Source organism: Accipiter gentilis, chromosome 28 (genome assembly GCF_929443795.1).
Source record: "Accipiter gentilis chromosome 28, bAccGen1.1, whole genome shotgun sequence".
Classification (NCBI taxonomy): Eukaryota; Metazoa; Chordata; class Aves; order Accipitriformes; family Accipitridae; genus Astur; species Astur gentilis.
The window spans coordinates 10,302,453-10,324,806 of NC_064907.1; the positions used below are offsets into that span (position 1 = coordinate 10,302,453).

The following is a 22,354-nucleotide window of genomic DNA, read 5'->3' on the forward strand; positions in this document are numbered from 1 at the left end:
AGCCCTTCTAAATATAGGATCACTTAAGACTTTAACTCTTTATAGTCTATCCCGGGCAGTCTTTTTTTGAAAGAAGGGAAGGGAATGAATTAGAAGGTTCTAGTAAGTGTTAGCAAGTTCTTTGTGGCCCAAGTAGCTCCTTCTGTTCCCATCACTTTGGAGACAAGGTGGCTATAAAATCTTAAGAAGAGAGCTCTGGGTGTGGAAAAAAAGTGCTATCGAAATTGTCAGGGGTGTTTTATAGCTGAATAAACTGTACCTGTAGATAAGAATGTAGATAAGATAATTTGACAGTTCTGTCCTGATATTTCTTGGTGAAGGATAACATTTTGTGTAGGCTAGAAATACCACACAACTTATGCTTGATCATTTTGATTTGGCATATGCTTCTTTTTGATAGAAGCAGCAATGCTGGGAAACAAGGTGTCTGGGTGTTCGAGATTGGTAGCTCATCTGACAGTATTGTGCCTGCCAAGATCAGCGATGTTTTGGAAAGCCTAGAGTCCAATGAACAAGACCAGGAGATGACTTCAAAACCATTTATGTCAGACTATGGCTCCACTGAAATAAGACAGCAGTATGTCACCAGTAGTACAGACAGCACAGAAGAGGATCAGCACCACGTTACATATAGTGTTCCTCAGCTAGCTGCAGAAGACTTCCTGACTTCATACCAGGATGTAACAGGAACACCTTCGACTGAGTCTTTTTATAGTCGTCAAGATTTCCCGACAGCAAAAGCTCCACCTCGCCAGTTCCAGGTCCAGCAGTTCCCCCCACAGCAACCCCAAGTCATAGATGTAGAAGAATTTGATGAAACTGGTATAGGTAAGGTCTTTTGTACAGCTTGGGTACTTCTAAGATGGATAGGCTGCAAAAAAACCAGAGATGTGCAAGGAATTGAACTACTAAAAGAATAATCTGTTTCCTTCTCACTACATTCATATCTGAAAGTCTGGACACATTTAATAAGTTTGTGTTATTCATTGAGGTAGTTAACTTGGATGTCACCTCAGATTCAGATCTTGCCAGTCTAGTAAACTAGTGTCCCAGTCAAGCTCACAGGAGAGCACATTTACAGTTTGTCTGTGGATCCTGAATCTCTCCTAAAGAGAGCTTCCTATAGGGATAATTGTATTCCTAAAGCTGATGCATTCTTAGCAGCAACTGATCTTCCCTCCTCTTTTGCCCAGAACTCTTGTTAAAGGTATGATCTTAAGTTTAATAGCTGCTTTAAGTGGCTGTTCCTGGTAAGGATTTTGTGATCAGTTCTACTGAAACCTAGCTTATTTCTTTTCATAGATGTGTTACTGAATACAGGTGATTTAACGAAGGTTGGGAATAGTAATTGCAAAAATTGTTAGCTAGGGTTTCATGGCCTGAAGTTTTACAAGGGTGGGATTAGCAATTCTAACTTCTGAGGAAGTGTCTGTAGAAAATGGAGAACAGTGTGACTGATTGCCCAAATGTTAATTGTTTCTTGAAGCAGGTGTGAGAATTGCTATCTCCATGAAATAATAGCTTAGGACAATTAGGATTACAGGGTGCATCAGTTGATGCACTGTCCTGGGTACCGTACTGATGTGTATTGTTCTGAGGTTGGAAAGGTTCCTTTCTGCTTTGGTTTGGAAACAAGGACAGGTCAAAATTATTGTGCATTTAGTTTCGCCAAGACTGTTTAACTCATATGCATTAATACAGATCTGCTGAAGCCAATAGAATGAAACAGTTTTCTAACACTTGAAGCCCTGATATTTTCTGCAAAATAGTAGACTGTTACTTGCTTATTGCAAGGTTAGCAAAAATAAATTGTAATTGTTTGTTTTCCTTAAAGATAAAAATGAAAAAAACTGATCAAGTTAGCGTAGAGATATTTTTAAACTAAACCAGGGATATGTGAATACGATAGTAATTACATGAAGTATGAATGTCTGGTCTTCTATTCTACAGTGTTTCGCTACCACACAGATGTCCAACAGACGTGCGCTAACAACCGCCACCAGTGCTCTGTTCATGCTATTTGCAAAGATTATCCCAATGGATTTTGTTGCAGTTGTATTGCTGGTTACAAAGGAAATGGCAGACAATGTGTAGCAGAAGGTAACTTTTTTGAAAATTAGGTACCTATGCAGTAATTGCACATGGCATTCTTGAATGAGGTGACCTGTTTTCAATACTGAAAAAGACATGGTTAAATACTTCTTGAAAGACTTATCACTGAGATATATTGAAAGGTACTTTAAGAAGTGAGCTATACTTTCTAAAATGGTAGGGGTTTTTTGAACAAAGGAAATAATTTTATGTGGTCAATTATATGCATTACGCATTTTTACATTACTTTCTAGAAAAAATAAACTCTTACATAACTAACATAATTTAATAGATAGCGTAACATCCAGTGTTTATTTCTAGAATTAGTTGTGAAATTCCAAGGTGTTATAATCTGATGTGGTCCCCACTCTAGAAATGGACAGTTCAAAGGGGATGAGCAAGCTAACTCTTAACGAAAGAGCATGGCTCCTCTTTGTCTGACTCTTAAGCTTCTTTGGTAAAGGGCTAATCTGCCAGGTTTTTGTTAGATACCTGTTTAAACTTTGTTCCTGTGTAAAATCCATAAAGGAATTTCTGATGTATACAGTCGTAATCCTCATAGTGATTTGACTCAGAGTATAGATGCATTTCAACAACTAAAATAGCTGGCTGCAGACTTCGTGTTTTATGAGGCAGGAAAGCAAAACCTACTACTTAGCTTTCAGTTCATAAAATTGAGTTTTCCAGAGAAAAGAAGGATCTAGTGATAATGGAGATAGAATAGGTTAGAATAATAGGTCAATTGTGCTAACACCTAATGGTGTTTGCCTCCTAATAGGGTATGTACAAATTTACATTCAGTAGGTATTGATATGAAGTGTGATCTTCAAAAGAAGTTTCTGTATGCCACTTAGTGTCAGAGCAACTGTAACAGCTTAGTTTGTTTATGGAGTGATTCTTGCAAACAAAATTGTTAATTGGGATAAAGGGCATCTCTTCAGGGAATTTTGGCCACTTCATCATCTGTATAGTGACAACACACACACACACACACACACACCCCTATATACATAAGCAAATTAACACACTGTTTGTAGGTAGTTTCCTGTATGTTTAATTCTGTGAGCATTTGTTTGCCATTTGTTTCAACACTAATATCTTTGAACACAGTGACCCGCTCTGAACACTGTTCGTTGGAGAGTATGTGTGAACTGTTGTTTTGTTCTGATGTATTGCATTGATTTGCCAGGTTCTCCTCAGAGAGTCAATGGGAAGGTCAAAGGAAGAATCTTTGTAGGAAACAACCCCATTCCAGTTACATTTGAGAACACTGATCTCCACTCCTACGTAGTGATGAACCAAGGGCGTGCCTACACTGCTATCAGCACAATCCCAGAGACTTTGGGGTATTCTTTACTGCCTCTTGCCTCTATTGGAGGTATCATAGGATGGATGTTTGCTGTGGAACAGCAAGGATATAAAAATGGATTCAGTGTTACTGGTAACTACTACATTAAAATACTGTTCAAAAACTGTGGAATGCTTTCCTCTCTCTTGAGAGAAATGTGTATTCAGAAGCAATATAGGATGAAAACATGTTTATTCTGAGCTGCAAATGGATTGCTTCATAATCAAACTTCTCATCAGTTTTCTTGTTTACAGTGTATAGGTATTGGGCTTTTTAATTTACCATTGCTGCACAAGCACGTAAGTCTGTTAAAAAGAAGAATGGCTTGGTCAGTTCCTGTGCAAGGAAGAGATTATTAAAAAGGATCTGATTTTTGGTACTAAGAGCGTACAGAGGTACTGAAAAAAGCTGCCCCTAAGTCTACAAGAGGTCTAACGTTAATTGCCTGATTGTACCAACAGAGCAAAACAGAAATTAAAATCTGACCTGTTGAAGGTCTGAAATTCTTAACAGAAGCAATTCCTACATGAGATGCAAATGGTTCTGTTAACTTATTTGAGGGAAACCCCAGTTCACAATTACAGCTTTTTGTAAGAGTTGGAGGCCAAATTTGGTTGGTTGTGCACATGAATTCAGGCTGTAGATTCAATCTGTTCTAGGAGAACATGTGTTTCTTTTTAAAATTTTATCCTTTACAGCCCTGTACTATGAATTGAGTTGAATATAACTTTTTGTTTGGGGGTTTTCTTGGATTTGGTGTGTTTGAAGTTTGTTCCGGAATTTACAACATACATTTCACTTGGTTTTGATTTGGAAACAGATGTGCTGGATTTTTTTCATTATTTTTTTATAACTCACTGTATTCCTGATGGAAGTTTTGTCTAAAATGTACAACTCCTTTGCCATTTTAACTGGTAGGATAAGGCCTACTATTATTAGCTTTGTTGGAACTTCTTTTTTAATGTAAAAAACCCTGCTTCTTCAGGCTTACTTGCAATTTAGCGTATTCAGTGCTTAAGAAAAGATAGTTTCCTTGCATTATCCAAGGATATTATCAGTATACCTCTGAAAGTTATTTCTGTAGAAACCCAAAACATCAGCAATTATGCTGCATCAAAGCTTGCAGAAAGTAGTAATTTATATTTTATCTACTAGAAGCAATACTTTGAATAGAAGGATTCAGAAATCACTATTAAATGGTTTAACTAATGTTTCTTCAGGTGGCGAGTTTACACGGCAAACTGAAGTAACTTTTCTTGGCAACAATGAGAAGCTGGTTATAAAGCAGAAATTCAGTGGAATCGACGAGCATGGTCACCTTACTATCACCACAGAAATGGAAGGCAGAATACCTGAGATCCCATCTGGCGCATCAGTCCATATAGAACCATACACTGAACTCTATCACACTTCTCGTTCTGGTAAGGTTCCTCAAGAACAAAATGATAACAAAGTGCACAGTTCTCAGCAGAGAGTAAGACAATCTGAAAAACTTTATTTTATTCCCTTCTTAGCAAGTGTACTTAGGACCCTTTGATTTCTAGAAAGTTGCTTTTTTGCCTCTTAGGAACAAGTCCCCCAAAAAAGTGGATTTTTGTGGGACAATGCAAATATTTCTAATCTTTTTATTGGAAAAAAAAAAAAAAAAGGTGAGTTTTACTTTCACTGAACTGATGTTTGCAAAACACTCTTGATTTCCCTTTTCATTGGTCTTATTTTCACACTGCTAATGGCAGCCGTATGAGTTGCAAAGCTTTTTTTAGGATCCACGGCTCTTCAGTAAGAGCTGTACTGGTTTATACCTTTTTGTGGTAATGTCAAGTGGGCTTTGGTCTTGCCCGATGAGACTGTGCAAACCAGTTATTTACCAGTATGTGTCACGTAAACTGCATTGCGGTGACTGTGCCTTGTGTTAGTAACAAGCATTTGTCAGTATTATTTGAGCTGAATTTGAACAACTGACTGGAAAATTAGGAGCATCTTAATTCCCTTATCAGTATTTCTCTCTCCTCTCTCTCCTCCTTATCTCAGACTCTGAGATTTGGTAAGAGAGCCATTCTTCATTTCACTATTTACAGGGGAATCTCCCTTCTTTTGTTTTCCTGTTCCTGGATAAAATTATGGGTATTTCAACACAGCAAAACCCAAGTGTGGTTGGAGTGTTGCTGCCAGCCAGCCCAGCTGCCAAAGAGCAATGAAGAGGAAGTAGCCTGTGGTGCACTCAGGTGCACATGAATACTGGAGAGAGTACACGATAGCTGAAAATGGTGTAGGTGCATCATCACTGCCTTATATCTGCTAATGTCTGGCTTTGGTAGCCAGTGATGAACCCCTCTTGCTGCTTTGCCTGTCCTTATGGACTGTGAGGAGGAGGAGCTGAAGGCAGCAGGAAGCTTCGGCTTCATGCTGAACAACTTCAGAGTTTTGGAGGAGTTTGAGCAGCATGTGCTCTGTAGAATGCATCCCTTGGCAGAAATGCTGTCTCCATGGAGGAAGAGTCAAGGGCTGGAAGAAGGCATCCCTCAGTCTGGATTTGATTTACCAGTACTCAAATAGTTATTCTTCTGCTCTCCTATGGCATATCTGACAGACCATTGCTTAGCAGAAGTCTAGCTTTTGCCAACTGTACCAACTGGATTGATACAAGTGTGTTATGGTGTCCAAATGAGGAATAGTGGAGTTCTGAGGAGCTTTCTGTTGCTGGGAGGATGCACAAGCCCAGATCTGCTTTGAAGAGTTTTTATCACAAATTTTCACAATATAGAAAACTGGTATGAAGCATACGGGAGCTCTCAGACATGCATCTTCTTCAGGACTCTGTCAAAATCCAAGGCCAATAGACAACAGTGAACTAAAAATGGATGTAGCTTGGTGCTGGCAAGGTGGCTCTTGTCCTTCCTAGCTTATAGATCCATTATGTAAATTCATTTAAAGAATCCTCTGAGTTTCTTGAGTTGAATTTTCCTTTCTTTACCTGGTAACCCACAAAGTAAAGTTAAATTTTTAAAATATGTCAAGATAAATTATATGACTCATTCCTCAAGGCTGTGATATCATGAGAAAAGAGCAAGCCTAGTCAAGTGCCTATTCCTTTGCATGGTAATACGTCCACTTTCATAGCTGCTTGCCTTCGAAGTTTTTATTTGCACTACCCTGTATCCAAAGTCTACAGATAGCGTTGGGCAGAGTATTTTTGCTCTCTGTTCTGATCAGTGTGTTTGTTGCTGTGTTGCAGTGATCACTTCATCATCCACCAGGGAGTACACAGTGACAGAGCCAGAAAGGGGTGGGGTTGCTTCCACGTACACGGGTGCCTATCAGTGGCGACAGACCATCTCATTTGATGAATGCATTCATGATGACTCTCACCATGCTGCTTCTGCTACTCAGCAGCTCTCAGTGGACAGTGTGTTTGTCCTGTATAACCGAGATGAGCAGATTCTGCGATATGCTATGAGTAATTCCATCGGCCCAATCAGTGGTATGTATGAATTGGAAATCTTTCTTTTTCTCTTTTGTGAGTAATTAAGAGCAGGCTTCTATATTTTTTAGCCTGCCTTAGCTGGATTAAATTAATGAGTTATATTAATTCATTGCATTAGTCAGTAGACGTCCAGGTCCATCAATTAGGAAGAGAAAAGAGACTGTTAAAATTTTGTATTTTCACATGGGGAAGGGTATTTAAGTGATTATCTCCTCTTGAAATTTAGCAGAGTTTGTGTCTAATTCCTTGAAGTACTCTCAGTACACCACCTTGAATCTATTGCCGCTGAGATAGTTTAACTTTTTGTAATTTATAGTTCCTCTGTTAATGAATATTTTTTGTATTGTCAGAGCAAAGGGCAAAAGAGGGGAATAAGATTTGCTATTGAAACAGCTAGTTTCTATAATTTATCTTGAAACATGGCATTTTATCTTTGGAAGGTAGGCAGCCTATGAAGTGTATTTTTTTTGGATGATCTGTCCAAGTTTGTCTGTTTGCACTAAAATCAGAAAAAAAGCAGAGGAGCAATTTGAAAATGCACACCAGAGGAGTACAAGAAAAGACTGTTCTCACTGTTGTTTGTTACAAAGATAAAGTTCTACTAATTAAAATGAACAAACCAAGCTGTTAAGAATGACATTTTGAGTCTAATGTTAGTGGCTGGAAGATGCATTATCTTTGTCAGTCTTGCTCTTTAGAGAAGTTTTTGTGGCTTGTCTGTTTTTTAACTCGGCAGTCATTTGCACAAGTAACAAGGAATACAGGTGCTATTGCCATGTCTGAGATTCATGTCCTGCATATCACCTGCAAGTGTCCTTTTTCCTGGTGCAAAAGGTATTCTCTTTCCTTGTTTCATGTGCTCTACAAGCAACCTTCTTCTGGGCCTTAGCTGAGTGCTATTACTTGGATAGGGTCATCACGGCTAAATATGGTCTCTCTTGTCAGATGGTTCTGCTGATATTAACCGGAATCCTTGCTACACTGGTACCCATAACTGTGACACCAATGCGATATGTCGTCCAGGAACTGGAAATCGTTTCTTCTGCGAATGTTCAATTGGCTTCCGTGGAGATGGAAACGTTTGTTATGGTATCAGAAAACTTTAATTACAAAATTACAGCTAATGTAGAATTTGGTTTACTTGGGATGTATTGATCCTCAGGACTAGCAATTCCAGCAAAATGAACTGTCCTGAGAGGCTGGTTTTGGGAAGGATAGGTTAGAGGCATGCTGGGGTAGCTGACGTATCTCAATAATCAAAGTAAGCAAGTTTGACTGTCTTGAAGGGTCAAATTTAGATATGTTTTGCTAGCTTGCAAAGCGTCTTTCCTACCCAGCTCCTCTTTTCATAAAACCTGTGGGAACTTAGCTGTGAGAAATTTACTGTAATGCAAGTTCTGGTTAAAATGAGTCAGCTAGCTTAAAAGTTCTTGAGGGAGATGAGGAATGGCATATGCACATGTGTACAGAGCACAGATATGTGGAACCCATTGAAATAATCTCTTTCAGGATCTGCTTTGAAAACTCCTTCTGTTCAAGGAGACTTTTATTTCCCAGCTCCATCCAGCTCTATTGTTAATGTATCTGTTTTTGTTTTTTTTGTTTTATAATCAAATCACAGCACAAATGCTTGTTTTCAAGAGGTGAAAGTGTGTATTAATGAAACATGCATCATCCCTGTTAGTTAACTGAGTTGGGGTTTTTTTAATAAAAAAAACAAAGCACAACCCTTCCCCCCCCCTCCAACCCTTAAATCAACTTGCAAATGAAAATAACAGCATCACACTGTCCCTTCTACTCCTCTGGTGCTATGACTTGAGCAGCAGTGAATTAGAGATATATATGGATAATGAAAGGAGAAGTCTTTGCTAAAGTTCATGCTCCCCCAGTAGTTGTCACTGCTTCTGATCACCTTGTAGGCTGCATTTTCTTTCTCAATGGCTCCTCCTTTCTCATTGATTTCCTGTCCCTTCCCCTTTTTATTCCGTTATAGAACTTATTCTGGGGTTTTCTGGTGCAGATTAGCTGAGCACACAGTTACCTGAAAACGTATTTTCAGGTTACTAACACCACTTAAGAGGTATGGTTTTATTCAACGGTTGCACAGTTTCTGTTTTTCTGGCATCAGTATTAAATGCATCTTTGTAATAACTGTAATCCTTATAAATATTCTAGACATTGATGAATGTTCAGAGCAACCAGCTCTATGTGGCAGCAATGCAGTCTGCAATAACCAGCCAGGAACCTACCGCTGTGAGTGTGTTGAAGGATACCAGTTTGCAGCAGACGGGCAGACTTGTGTTGGTGAGTTTCACATTTCTTAAAAGCGCTGCCCACTGGCTTTCAGACTGTGATTCATCTCACAGAGACAGAAAACAGAGCTTCAAGGATCTGTGCTAACTTCTAACATGACTTGAATTTAGGAGTTCATGCTGCAGTTAGTGATTACAGTCCATTAGGTAACTGAAGAACGTGCCTAAAGTACTTTGTTTTCATCTCATTAAAATTCCCACTCAGAAAGTTTCCAAATAGAAAGCGGAAATGATTATTGAATGCTTCTGTCCTTTCTGTACCATTATTTAGCTGTAGGTTTCACATGGAAGTAAAATTCAAATCTGTAAAAGAAGAAAAATTAAAGTGAGCAGTTGTTGTGTTAGTATTTCACAGCATCTCACTTTCAAGATGAGGTGGGGCTTTTTCTGCATTTTCTGTAGTGCTGCGCTTTGGCTTGTGGGGGTTTGGGTTTTCTTTCTTATATCCAATCCAGAATTAGATTTAACAGATTAGATTTTAGTTACAGATTCATCCCTTGGACAAGGCAGTACACAGGTCTAAACCAGTGTGTCTTGGCTATTGCAGGGTATTCTGAGGTGGTAGTTAATTGTGCTGAAAAGGAATTATAACTACAGATCATTTCACTGTTAAAATCTTTGAGATTTGGAGGAAATCTAGCTGGTTTGTTAATGGACCATTAAAACTTAAAATTCAGTAGTTGTCACTGAATTAGTTATTTTTATTTAATTTAAAAACTTTTTTTTCTGGAGGAAGCCTGAGTTAATCTGTACTCGCTGGACTAAGGTTGTCCTAATGAGGGATATTTTTTCCTGTTTGTTTTGTTTTTCACTAAGGTTGTAGAAATTCCATTTGGTAGCTGGCAGAGTTGCAAGATGATTATGTGGGATATGTATTGAAAGTAATTTTTCCATAAAGAAAGAAAAACCATGAGCTTTACTCTGAAGAACATTAAGCTGATTCTTTTGGGTGTCATGTATCTTGCAAATTGCAAAAGCTAAATAAAAAAATCTACAAACGGCAGATAGAAGAGGGGTAATGACTCTACTGCTAGAGACGCAACTGTCAAGATAGGATATAGATTAGATTTTTTTTTTATTATTTAGAGCTTTTGTCTTTGCAATCTGACAGTAATCTGTACTGACAAAACCTATACACTCTCTTCCAGTGTGGTTGGACTAGTTCCTGTTTCTTTTGGAAATAACTGATAACAGCTGAGGATTATGTTTGCTTCTGTCATGACTGCTTTGTAGTGGAAGATTAGTTACTCTTTGAGCTAATGCATTCAGGTCTTTCCTCATTACAGCCAAGACTGTTCTTCAGCTAAGGCTAAGGAGCCTTCATCTTATAGCAGAAAGTTGCATTACTTCCCTTAAGCGTGTGATTTTGTATGCTGTGTATTACCTTCCGTCACAAGCCCCATTTCTCTGATCCAGTAAGAATACCTTTCATGTCTGCTCACAGTGCACCTTAAGTCTCTCCTTTGTTGCAGAACAGTTGGAAAAAGCAACTTCTACCAGGACACTGGAAGGGATAGGGTGAGACGTGGAAGAGTGGCTTTGTGTTCTTTCCATTATGTCCACCGTTGCCCTTTTGTAACTTGGACCTGAAAGGGAATGTTCTTCACTCCAGCCGTGACCTCACTGGCTTCACTCTACCACCTTCCCATGAAGCTGTTGTGTCACATTTCTAACAAGTGCTAAGTAATTCCTTGCCCAGCTTGAAGGACTTCAGTTTGATCCCCTCCTTCAATCAAAAACAAACTTTGCATCTGTAAGACTGAAGGGAGGGAAGATGAACTCTAGTTTCCTAACAGACTGAAAATAAATGTCATGGTAATCTTGTTCCCCTTTCCACAGGGGAGGATTTTGTAACCCACAGACAGATTGAACCCCAGAAGGGGCAACAGCTACCCTCTTTGTGCTTTTGCAGGTTGCTCTGGGATACCAGCATTGACTCAGCTTTTCTGGAACTGCAGCTTTTTCATACCAGCTATGTGACTCACTGGATAGCTTTAGAAGAGAGTTGTAAATAAATCCTGTTCTCCTGTTTGTAAGCTGAGGAATAGGAGGACGTGGGGACTCCCTTTGAGCTCCAACCCCAAATCTTATGCATTTATAATGCAGTTCTGAATAGATTATTTTGTAATCTAAAACTGACTTCATCAAACAGAACAGATATAAATGATTCTAACAATGATGTCATCTCCAGAGAAATGGAGAAAACAGCTGTTTTCAGATCTGGCTCTGATGGCAGATTTTTTGTTGTTTCCATGCTGATACTGTGGTAATTTCCATCTGTGTAGTTTGATGAAAGGAGCATTGTAGAGTCTTGTCTTGGTCCCCTGTCAGTTCCTCATAAGAACTGTGTAAAAAAAGCCTCAGTGGACGCTCTGCTACAGCAGCTGGAAGTCTGTTCGTAGATGTACACACTGCAAACTCCCATATTTCTAGGCCCAAAATTTTTGTAGTATTTTGCCTTCCTATTTTAAATACCATGGTTTCCTTTCCTCTTCCCTGACCTAACAGGTAAGCATAGGCAGGGCTCCAGCAGCTACCTAAAATAATCTGTGTGTAAAGCCTTCAGTCACTGCAATGCCTTCAGAGTCACTGCTGTCAACAAGTTAAGAAAGTTAAGAAAAGCTGCAGGACTGGTCCTAACTTCCACTGTTGGTCAAAAATGTCTCCAATAGTTGACAAATGTGTTTATCTCCTATTGAGTGAGTCACAGCTCCTATCCATTGCCAAGTGACAACAGCCCTGGGTCGGTGCTCAGTTACTGTAGTGGGATATCTAATAATTCCCAGTGCAGTGAACTGGCCACTTAGCTAACATGTGAGGTACCTCTCTGAGATGCCTTATATTTCTTCATTCAGAACTCCTTTTTATAAACAAAACTGTCATGGATATTAGTATCTGTCACTGTGGTAGCCTTTCTGCCCTGTTCTATATTAACAAACATCTGTGAGGTGCTGAGGACAGTGAGTTCCTTGTAAAACATTATTAAGAAGATTTAACACCAGTGAAAGGGGAGACCTTGGCAAAAAAATCCCAATCCCCAAACAAAAAAACTCGGTTTCCTTGTTTCGTTTCTTTTCTGTATGCTTTCACAGCTGTTCTTCTCTCCCTATAAACCTATTATGAGCTTCAGACTTTATGGAGGAAAATTCAAATTTTCATCTCTCTTGTACATCTAACCTGCAGCTGTTGAATATGTTGTAAACCACTGCCAGACAGGCACACACAGTTGTGACATTCCTCAGCGCGCTCAGTGTGTGTACACCGGAGGGTCTGCCTACATCTGCACATGCCTCCCTGGCTTCTCTGGAGATGGGCGTGCCTGTGAGGGTGGGTAGCACCATTTATTGTGGCGTTTTTATACTCTTTATTGCATGACTTGGTTAGTCATTGCAATGTCCTGTAGTTACTTGTGATTTAAAGTAGGAAATTTCATAGTTTAAGTCCCTCAGGCAGGCATTGCCTTAAGCTTTTGTCCTTTCCTCACCTCACTTTTGAATTCACTCTTCAGTATTTGAGCTACAGAAAGTCCAAGATGAGGTAAGTGCAGAAATGGCAGTAGTTGCAGTTAGCAGACCAGATCTTCATCTGCTAGAATTGTTTGCACTGTATTCATTTATATTACTAAGGTGGTGAGGTGTGATTCTCAGACTATGTAAATAAAGTTATATTCTGTCTCATGTCAATTGGAGTGCAGTGGGGGAACATCTTTACCTAATGACATGTTGGAAACGTTGTTGGCCAAATCCTACGTCTCTTGCTGTGCCAAGTCTTTTTCTTGAGAAACATGGGCATATATTTCTAAAACACTGTGCGAGTTAATAATGCTAGTTACCCATCAGAATAGCAGAGTGCACGGATTTGAGGGGCAGAACCTAAAATACAAGCATGTTTTTTTTTTCCTCCTTTGTATTTCTGTATAGATGTTCTTCCAAAGGTCTCTCTCTAAGTCTAATCAGATATCCTAAAATAGGAGCCTGAAAGTAATAGGGCAGGTTTGCACTTTAATTCATCACTCTGATTTGTCCATCAGGAGGAACAGTTACCTGAGATGGATCTTTTCTTTTACAGATATAGATGAGTGTCAGCAGGGCCGCTGTCATCCGGATGCTTTCTGCTACAACACTCCTGGATCCTTCAGCTGCCAGTGTAAGGCAGGTTATCGTGGGGATGGTTTCCGGTGTGTGTTAGGAGGTAAAATTTTATAGTCCTTGAAAGCTGGACCGGAAATATAGTTTAGGAATTGGAGGATATATGTTAATTTGGTACCTCTCTGGAACAAATTGTGTATTGTTTTATTAGGGTCTTTATTCTTTCTTGGGTCTTTATTCTTTTTCAGGTCTTTCAAGTTTTGAACGTCACCAAGTTTGTGTCAAAATCTGTATCTTGACTATTATCACTTTTTCACGATACCCTGTTCAGTGTCCACTTTTATGTTTTGTTTGTTCTGTCCTTAGCAGTTCTCAGCCCTAAGCTGATACTATCTTTTGGAGTTGCCTTATGTAAAGGTCTGACCACAGATTGATTTGATTTGCATACACAGTAGTCACTTATCATAAAATATCTGGAACTGTTGCCAATGTAAATGAAATGCAACAATTACAGGAGAAAAGTGAAGGATGAGACCAAAGTACCTGCACTGTTGTCTGCAGTGGGATCTAGATGCCTACGTGCCATGTATAGCCAGCAAGAGTCCAGAAATACTAACTCTAGTTTCTAACTAGCACTTAGCTGTTTCTGTATTTACCCAGCTTGTTCTCTTATTTAGCAGAAAGTTCTTTACCCTGCCACACTTCTGTTCTTGCATTGTACTTTGGGCCTTAAAGTATATAACTCCTGATCTTGAAGGCATCCTTAAAAAAAAATGAAGTAAGGAACACTGAAGTGCAAAGTAGCGTTGTTATGGTTACTTTAATTCAAAAGCACGGCAAACCTATGGGACAGCATCCAGGTTTTGCAGAACGGTGAATGTTTTCATCCAGGAAATAAAGCCTGATTTCTGAGTATATTCAAACCCAGTTCTCCTGCTTCTAAGATTCTTGCTGTTGGGCAAAAGACCCTGCACCTCTCAACAGACTGAAACTCAAACAGTGCAGCGAAGAGTAAGAAAGACATAGGGCCGAAAGGAAAGAAAGCAAGAAACACTATGACTGAGGCAGAAGGCTCTTCATAATTCAGCTTCTGCACTGTGGTCTTAATGATGTCCAAAGTAGCTGATGATTCAAAATTGAGGTTTTTTTTTTAATAGTGGGTGTGCTGGCTTAAAAGTTCTTGTCTGCATGGCACAATATTACTACATGATGCATTGCTGAAACCTAATATTTTTCTTTTGTGACTATATTACCCAGTTAAGAATTTCTGACTTTTTTTTGCACAATTGGATACTCATGTTTTAAAACAAAAAAGACAAAGGTGTGTTTATAGGAATGGCATAAAACCAAGGTTGTTTCTGGTTTTAAATCATATTTACATGACTCTTCATCATGTGCTCAACAACACATGTCAAATTACCCAGTGCTTGTAGACTTTTCTATCATAGGTAAATTGTAGGAGGTTTTGTCATGGTTAATTCTGAAGCTTTTGCTACTTTGTCAGTCTTTCAATATTATTTTTAACTTACTTTTCATGCATGAATGCCCATGTGAATTTTCACTTTAATGCCATATGAATGAAGAACTACCTAGTGTTTTCTGGCCTGTGTCAAAATATTTAGCCAACCAACCTGCTGATAAAACCAGGATTATTCCTCCTAGAGGAGAAACTTGATGTGAATAACTTGAAGCAAAATTGAACCTTAAAGCCTCTAGTTTTTGAGGCAGAATTGTAGAGGCAGAAATACTCTTTTCATGTCTGGCACATCCCCTTTGTAGCTGAAACAGATGGTTTGGTAGACTGTTACTGGAATTCAACCAATTAACTTTATTACCAGGACACAATTAATTTCTTCTGAGTATATGTGATAGCATACTTAAATGTTTGGGGTTTTTTGTTAAGAGCAACACCTTATCACATGCAGTGGTTAGTGTGTTTACTGAACTGCTTAGCAGAGTGTACTATTTTGTAGTAGCTTTATGTTATTTTTTGCTCCTTACCGTGTATACTTCTTGACTGTCCATACTCAACACAATTGTATCTTGAATATGGATCTTTTCATGTCACAGCTTTAATGGTAGTAACAAAATATTTTGGAGAGTTTTGTTGTATCTACTCTTTTAGTAGGTGAGAATCTACCAGGTTTTCTTAGTCTTCATATATGCCTCTATGATTTTTATTATACTGTTTTGTACTAACAGAAGAAGACGTGCTTTAGAAACGCTTGTATCAGCTGGCTCTGTTCATTAAATGCTGGGAGCAGAAAAAAAGTCTGTGTAGATAAGAAGTCTCACTTTCGCTGAACCCTGACTGAAGTACAGAGTATCTCTATTGCTCTGCTAGTCTGCAGCAATGGCAGTGTTTACAACAAACTTAGCTACTCCTCCCTTCTTAGAGAGTTAATAGAACAATAGCTGCCTGTCATCTGTTGCTAAAGCTTTAGTACTTTTAAAATGGATATATCCAACAGTTAATCATTGGCAGGAGATAGAATCAAAATATACTTTCTGCAGCTTAGTTTACTTTAGCACCCAATTTGTAAAGTAAGTTGCTTCAGAATGGAGATTTCAGATGAGGCTGTATTGTATTCAGCTGTAACGAGAGACCCTTTCTTCCCCTTTTTACCCACTAAGGTTTTGATCTAATTAGCCTCAGTCAAGTCACTGAAGTCTTTTCTGGTTGTTAATAGCATGAAAAGTTTCATTTATCTGAATGCTCGGTTCTTTTTGCTGTACCCTTTTCCGAACCCAGTGTACAATTGCTTGCTTGTTTGGTGTCTTTATTACTATATGAAACCTGCTGTTGAGCCTTACCACTGCTGAACAGCAGCTCTTGAAACAAGTGGACTAACAAGTAAAATGGATTTGAGTCATACACAAGGGAGTGTCTGTAGGACTGAACCAGCAGGTTAATGGAAGAGTTAATGATGCTGGAATGTCCCACTGCTCACAGCTATTAAGAAAGTCTGTACTTCATTATTTCCTCACGCTTCATTTTTCCATTTCAAAAAAACAGATGTCTGAGTGTTTCAACCTCTGCAGACCCCAGACACTGTTTACTAAACAGAAACAAATGTAGATTCTTGGAACTAGGGGTCTGACCCTTAAGAGCCATTCGCTGGTCCTCTGTATACAATCCGTTTCACATGAGAAATGCTCTTACCAGGGCAACACTGTAAGTGAAGGATTACGAAGGAAAACGAAGGGACAAAGGGAAGTGTGTTACTTTGTTTTGGGTTTTTTCCTCTTCCTTTTTTGGCAATGTCTGAGAACAGCAATTAAAAATGTCAGTATAACACCGTGTGATATGTGGGGAATAAAGTGATCCACGTAGGAAATGGAAGAGTACCCTTTGATTACATACTGATTCTGGACACAGTTTTAAATCACTTCTGTCTTTAGCTTGTGAATGAAAACCTGAGTAGTTATGTCAGATCTTTAAAAATTTTTGAATGCTGTTGCAGAACTAATTGAATTTGGTTTAGTGTATCAGACTGTAATCCTCCATGCAAAATAGAAGGGAAGAAGTCCCATACATCTCTGTCTCTCATCCTGTTTTCTCAGCCTCCATCTTTTTTTGGAAAAGTCCATAAATCATTTTCTGCAGTGCTGCTGCAAGAGCTTTCCTTTATGACCAAAAAAAGACTTTGAATGTTTGTATATGGCTTTAGGGGGGGTCCCCATTCTGTTTGTTTCTGCACTTATGTGGGAAATATGTACATGTATGTTTTTCATCTGGCCTACTTTCCATATCCATGCTATTTCCATTTCATTTTTTCAAGTTCCATGATATATTTTAGTGACTTAAATTCCAGATTGCTACTGGTAGTTTATGAAACAACTGAAAAAAATATGTTTAAAACATTAAATACAAATTTATTTTTCTGAGGAAGGGTATACATTTAGCTTGAGTTCAGGATGCACTGTTCTTTCTACGTGTCCAGTCTGACTTGTGTGTACGGTGGTCCACGGAACTTAACTTCTTCATCAGGCCTTTGATCTCTGTTCAGCACTACAGCTTCTCTCTTAGGAGCTCTCTTCTGTACACTGGTTCAATTTTTCACTGTCCTTTTGAACTGTGGTTAACAGAGCTGGACCCAGTGTGCCTTGAATCATCTCCCCAGTCCCACATCAATTCTCTATACCTGTGCAGTGTTCCCCGTGTATATGCTGAATTCCTGACAATCCCTACAGCACTGAGCTGTGTGCTGGCAGCTTATCTGCTCACAGTTATCTGCTGATAGCTGTGATCTGCTGATAGCTTTTTTTGGTTGTGGTTTCCAAGATGAGTCTATCTTTAGAGGCTGGTCTACACTGTGTATTCCAAGAAGTGTAACTTCCCATTTGACTGTGTGAATTGCTTCTTGTCTTTAATGAGCTCAGTTTGCCTAGTGATGAAGTCCTGTCCTTGTTTTGTGGCCTATTTCTCTTTCACAAGTGATGCAACCTATGGTTGTGTATTTCCCTCTGGAATCCTAATAAAGGAATTAAGGTAATACGGGAACTTATTAGAAATACCACTGCTTCATGACATTTGTCCATGGACTCAAGTGACTTTTCAGTGTTTAATCATTTATCAAATTAAGGTAGCCCACGTTACCAATAATACTAAAATATTTTATGTATAACAGCTGGGTCCTATCTGGGAGTGCCATAGGGAAAGACAAAGCTATTAGATCAGTGTATTACCTGCATAAGCCAAGCATCAACTGCATCAAAAAGCAGTGAGAATGAATTTTTACTCAATTTTATAACAATTGCTAATCAGTAATGTTTAAACATAGGTACTGAAAAAACATTGAAACTTAGTCCTGCTATTAATAAAAGGCTGTTGCCACCCCAACTTTCCTGCATCACTGAAGATTACCCAGGTCTTGCTCTTACTGTTTGTTTCATCTCTGGCAGTATGAACTAACCCTACTGTATACCATTTTTCTCATTGACATGATCATTTGGCTTAGCTTTCAAATATGGATTTCAAGAATGGTAAGAACCTCTGAAAAGCAGACTATTTATCCCAACCAGCTGTCATCTGTATCTAATATTATTGTGCCTTCCTTTCTGCATAGGCTACAACACTGGACTGGGATTCAGCTCACTTTTCTTTAGGTGTCTCTAAACTGTAAGCATAGTAATCCTGCTCATGATTCAGAGATAAGGAGAGAAAAAATACACTATGGATTCCAAGTGCCTGGTTTGGACTTTCACAACTACTTTAGGGGCTAGTTTTGGTTTATGAATTTTAATATTGGCTAAATTCATGTTAGTGAGTTGAAATGAGTTTAATGTTGAAGGACAGGTTAAAATTATTCTGTCAGCACAGATGAACATGGTAAGACATGTTTCTTTAACATAGATTACTTACTGCACTGGATACTGTTAAAAAAGTTTATCATAAATATAAGAGACTTTCAGGAGCATGGAAGCAGTAAAATAAATGGTTACTTCTAAAAGTGAGTGGGAATAGGGTATTTGACGTCTTTGTATGCAACTGAAAAATCAGTGTAGATGGGATTTTTTAGAAAGAACAAATCATATTCTCTGACTTGTAGAAAACTAAGTACTAATTTTGAAAATTAACTTGACTAGTCTCTTGACTTTAGTGGGGCTAATTGCATAAGCAAGCCATTTGTGAGATAGATCTTGATCATTGCAATATAAGTACTCTTCAAAAATTCCATCAGCATTAATGTATAAAATCTGCAGATATAAATGTGAACATTGTCTTGAAATTAGAACAGACGTTGGTATTTCATGTTACCAATAATACTAAAATATTTTATGTATAACAGCTGGGTCCTATCTGGGAGTGTATACACAATCCTTTGTATAATTCATATTTGCTAGCTCATTTTCATAAAATTGATCTAGTCTGTTGATTTTAAAAATTGTAAGCTTTTGGATATTCTCTAATTCTGGGAGTTTCACATGGGAAGGAAAAGCAACCAGCTTCTACATTTGTTTTTATATCCCACTGAGGAGGGGCTAATAGTGTCTTTCAAAGATGACATGAATGAAATGAAGATTTTGTTCTGCAGTGAACGAAAGCAGTGTGGGTCAGTTTACCAATACTGTGTATTTCCACTGCTTTCTCACGTGAGTGATGCATATAATTAGAGCTTAAAAAAAAAAAAAAAAAAAAAAGTGTGGCAAAACTATCCAGTTGCTGGAATCAACTTTTCTTTTGCCTGCATAGTGCATTGAATACATGCAAACAAAATTTGAAATAGTTAATGGAGGCTTTCCTTCAGGGTCTGGTTTTGTAGGTTGATTCAAGGCTCTCTACCACCCACATAAAAGCTGATGCCAAATATTTCAGTTGTTTAGAGTAAGCTGTTCTCTGGACATTTATATTTCTCTAATTGTGTCCAGGTGCATGAAACTTGTCCAAAGCTTTTGCTTGCATAACTAGTTTAAATAATAATAAAAACCTACCCTTTTTTCTTGTATTTGTGTGATTTACATCACACTAGGCTTTGGGCACATGGGATTAGCTTTTTGTTCAGTTGGGCAGGGTCTAGTCTGAGCCACACAAAGCTAATGCTGTCCACCAGGCAATGTAAAAACAAGGAAGGAGTAAATATAAGTGTAATGTTTGAGCCTCTTCTGGCAGTTTGTGGTAAGTATTTCTAACTGTCCGTAGAAATCATTGACAGGAAAAAGATTAGAGCTCTTCCTCTCACAATGCACAGAACCCTTAAGGGGTCTCAAGTGTAAGGTAAAACTAAGCCAGATTTCTTTGTCTAGAGAAGAAAAAGATTATTTTAATGGTATTCTTTAAGTTCATTATGTTGTTTGGCATCTAGAAGGATATATTGATCCAGATGACATTCCTTATTACATGACAGGTAATACCATAAGATGTATATTTTAGTCCAGACTGTTCTGTAAAATTGAAACCAGAAGAACCAAATCCCTGAATTTCCTGATAATCTAACAAATTAGTCTTTCCTCTGTAATCTCTACAGTAATACATATGTGTGTGGTGTAGCCATTGTGCATCATATGTTTCTCTGTGTACATAGTAATAGTCCTGTTTTCTGTGTAGCCTTACTTACGCACTTTACCAGGAACTGGACAATCTGTCCCTGCAGTTCCTTTCTTAGGTCCAAAAGTATCAAATGAGTGTTCAAACTTGATAACCAAATGCTAAAAACCTAACATACATCAAAGCAATGAGTTGTTTCACTGCTGTAGGGAACTCAGCATCTGCCTTATGTTGTGTTTTTTTCTTGTGGCTCTGAAGAGAAGCTTGACTTTGAGCATTACAGAAAACCTTTATCCGCTGTATGGCCTGGCTAATTAGTCACATTTTAAGGCCCATGGATAATTGCCAAATAAGTAGACATGGGATTCACAAGTTGGACAGAATGTTCTTGCTAATGTGCCTCATGGAGAAAGACAGTCTCTTCCAGCTTCTTTTTATGACCCTTCAATGTAGGAAGCTGCAGGGGGCCTGTTTGTTCTCTTTTAAACTAGACAGCAAAAGATAAAATAACGTAAGTTTAAGGCAAATGTGTCACATTTACAAAAGGTAGACTATTCCTGAAGGTGCACTGAAGGCATATGCCTTCAAGGTTTGTGACAGTGCTATGTTCCTCCAGCAGTAAGATGACTTGTGTTATAAGTGATCAACATATGTTAACTGTTAATGGAACACAGTTATTAGTTTAAACAGAAATATTCACTGGTTTGTATTTTTTTCACAGAAGTAGAAAAGACCAAATGCCAGCGTGAACGAGAAGTAGCTCTTGGAAGTGGAGGCACTTTCTTCCCGAGGGAGATAAGAGTTGGTCACTTCATTCCCCAGTGTGATGAGCATGGGAATTACCTACCCACTCAGTGCCATTCTAGCAGTGGATATTGTTGGTGCGTGGATAGGGATGGAAATGAGATTGATGGCACCAAAAGTGGCCCAGGAGTTCGACCACCATGTAAGTGGCTGAAGCATTTGTTTCTTGTGGGTGTCTCTCCACCCAAGTCCACTGTCTCCCAAATGTGGGGCTTAGTCGTGCCCCTGAGATACAGCACTGACTTGGAACAATGCAGGTCTTTGCTGTCCCAGTGACAATATGCCTTGTGCTGCAGCCCTTTGGTAACTCCAGCATACACTTTTCCTCCAGCCAGGGCATCTGGACAACTGTGGTGAGCCTCTGAATAAGAAGATGGTTTTCTAACTTCTTCTCTTCCTTGAAACTGTGAGGGGCCTCTATAGTTTCTGCCCTCTGGTAACTGTGGCAAATCTGAATGTGTGGTAACTGACTTGCCTCAGGAAGTGAAGGATGTTCCTTCGTATATCTTCCTCACTTCAGCTGAAAAATAAGATAGGCTTCTCTAAACATTTGAAGGAAAGAGCAATTACAGAGCTGAACATGAAAAGACCTATTATGCCAATTGCTCCTTCTTTGACAGCCAAGGGGAAAAATTCAGAAGCTTTCTGCATCTGATTATAGTTATTAGTGTCTGCTTATAGGGCTGTTTCCTTCTAAGAAATCTGACTGTAATTGTGTCTCTGCAAATAACAAGGAGCCTTGTTATGCTGTACATAAGCTAATTTTTCCCCCAACTCTTTCCTTCTCTATTAACAAGGTCTGAGCACAGCTGCTCCTCCTGTTGTTATTGGGCCCTCTGTTCGACCAGATACTGTACCTTTGCCACCAGGAACACACTTGCTCTTTGCCCAAAGTGGTAAAATTGAACATGTTCCACTAGAGGGAAACAATATGAAGAAAAATGGTGCAAAAGCACTCTTGCATATTCCAGTAAGTAACCTACTGTACTAAGTCCATGTGTTTTAGAAGACTTGTGACAAAGATGAAAGTGAGAGTGTTTGTCTATGCGATTTGATAATTTAAGTTCCAAACACAATTTCTACTCTTGATTAGGATTTCAGTACCCCATCACTTCGTCACTGAAAATTCCTGACCTGACTAGTCAAAAAGCCTAAAACTAACTTGTAGAAAAAATTATTTGCCTTTAAAGAATACCTCATAAGACAAAACCTTAGTATTTGTGAGCTCACATGCCTCCA

The 22,354-nt window shown here is 38.7% G+C and overlaps 2 protein-coding genes across 2 annotated transcripts in view; one reads left to right on the plus strand and one right to left on the minus strand.

The window, feature by feature from the left end:
- Positions 1-22,354, minus strand: part of GGPS1 (geranylgeranyl diphosphate synthase 1) — a 407,079-nt gene that overhangs the window by 112,541 nt on the left and 272,184 nt on the right. The gene's annotated exons all lie outside the window — the stretch shown is intronic.
- The window catches only part of NID1 (nidogen 1), a 45,785-nt gene that overhangs the window by 9,363 nt on the left and 14,068 nt on the right, over positions 1-22,354 (plus strand). The window contains exons 4-14 of the mRNA XM_049831540.1: positions 401-828; positions 1,951-2,100; positions 3,281-3,532; positions 4,660-4,860; positions 6,675-6,920; positions 7,869-8,012; positions 9,099-9,227; positions 12,419-12,562; positions 13,304-13,426; positions 21,033-21,257; positions 21,913-22,085. Of these exons, the coding sequence (XP_049687497.1) occupies positions 401-828; positions 1,951-2,100; positions 3,281-3,532; positions 4,660-4,860; positions 6,675-6,920; positions 7,869-8,012; positions 9,099-9,227; positions 12,419-12,562; positions 13,304-13,426; positions 21,033-21,257; positions 21,913-22,085 (2,215 nt within the window). The remainder of the gene's footprint in view (positions 1-400; positions 829-1,950; positions 2,101-3,280; positions 3,533-4,659; positions 4,861-6,674; positions 6,921-7,868; positions 8,013-9,098; positions 9,228-12,418; positions 12,563-13,303; positions 13,427-21,032; positions 21,258-21,912; positions 22,086-22,354) is intronic.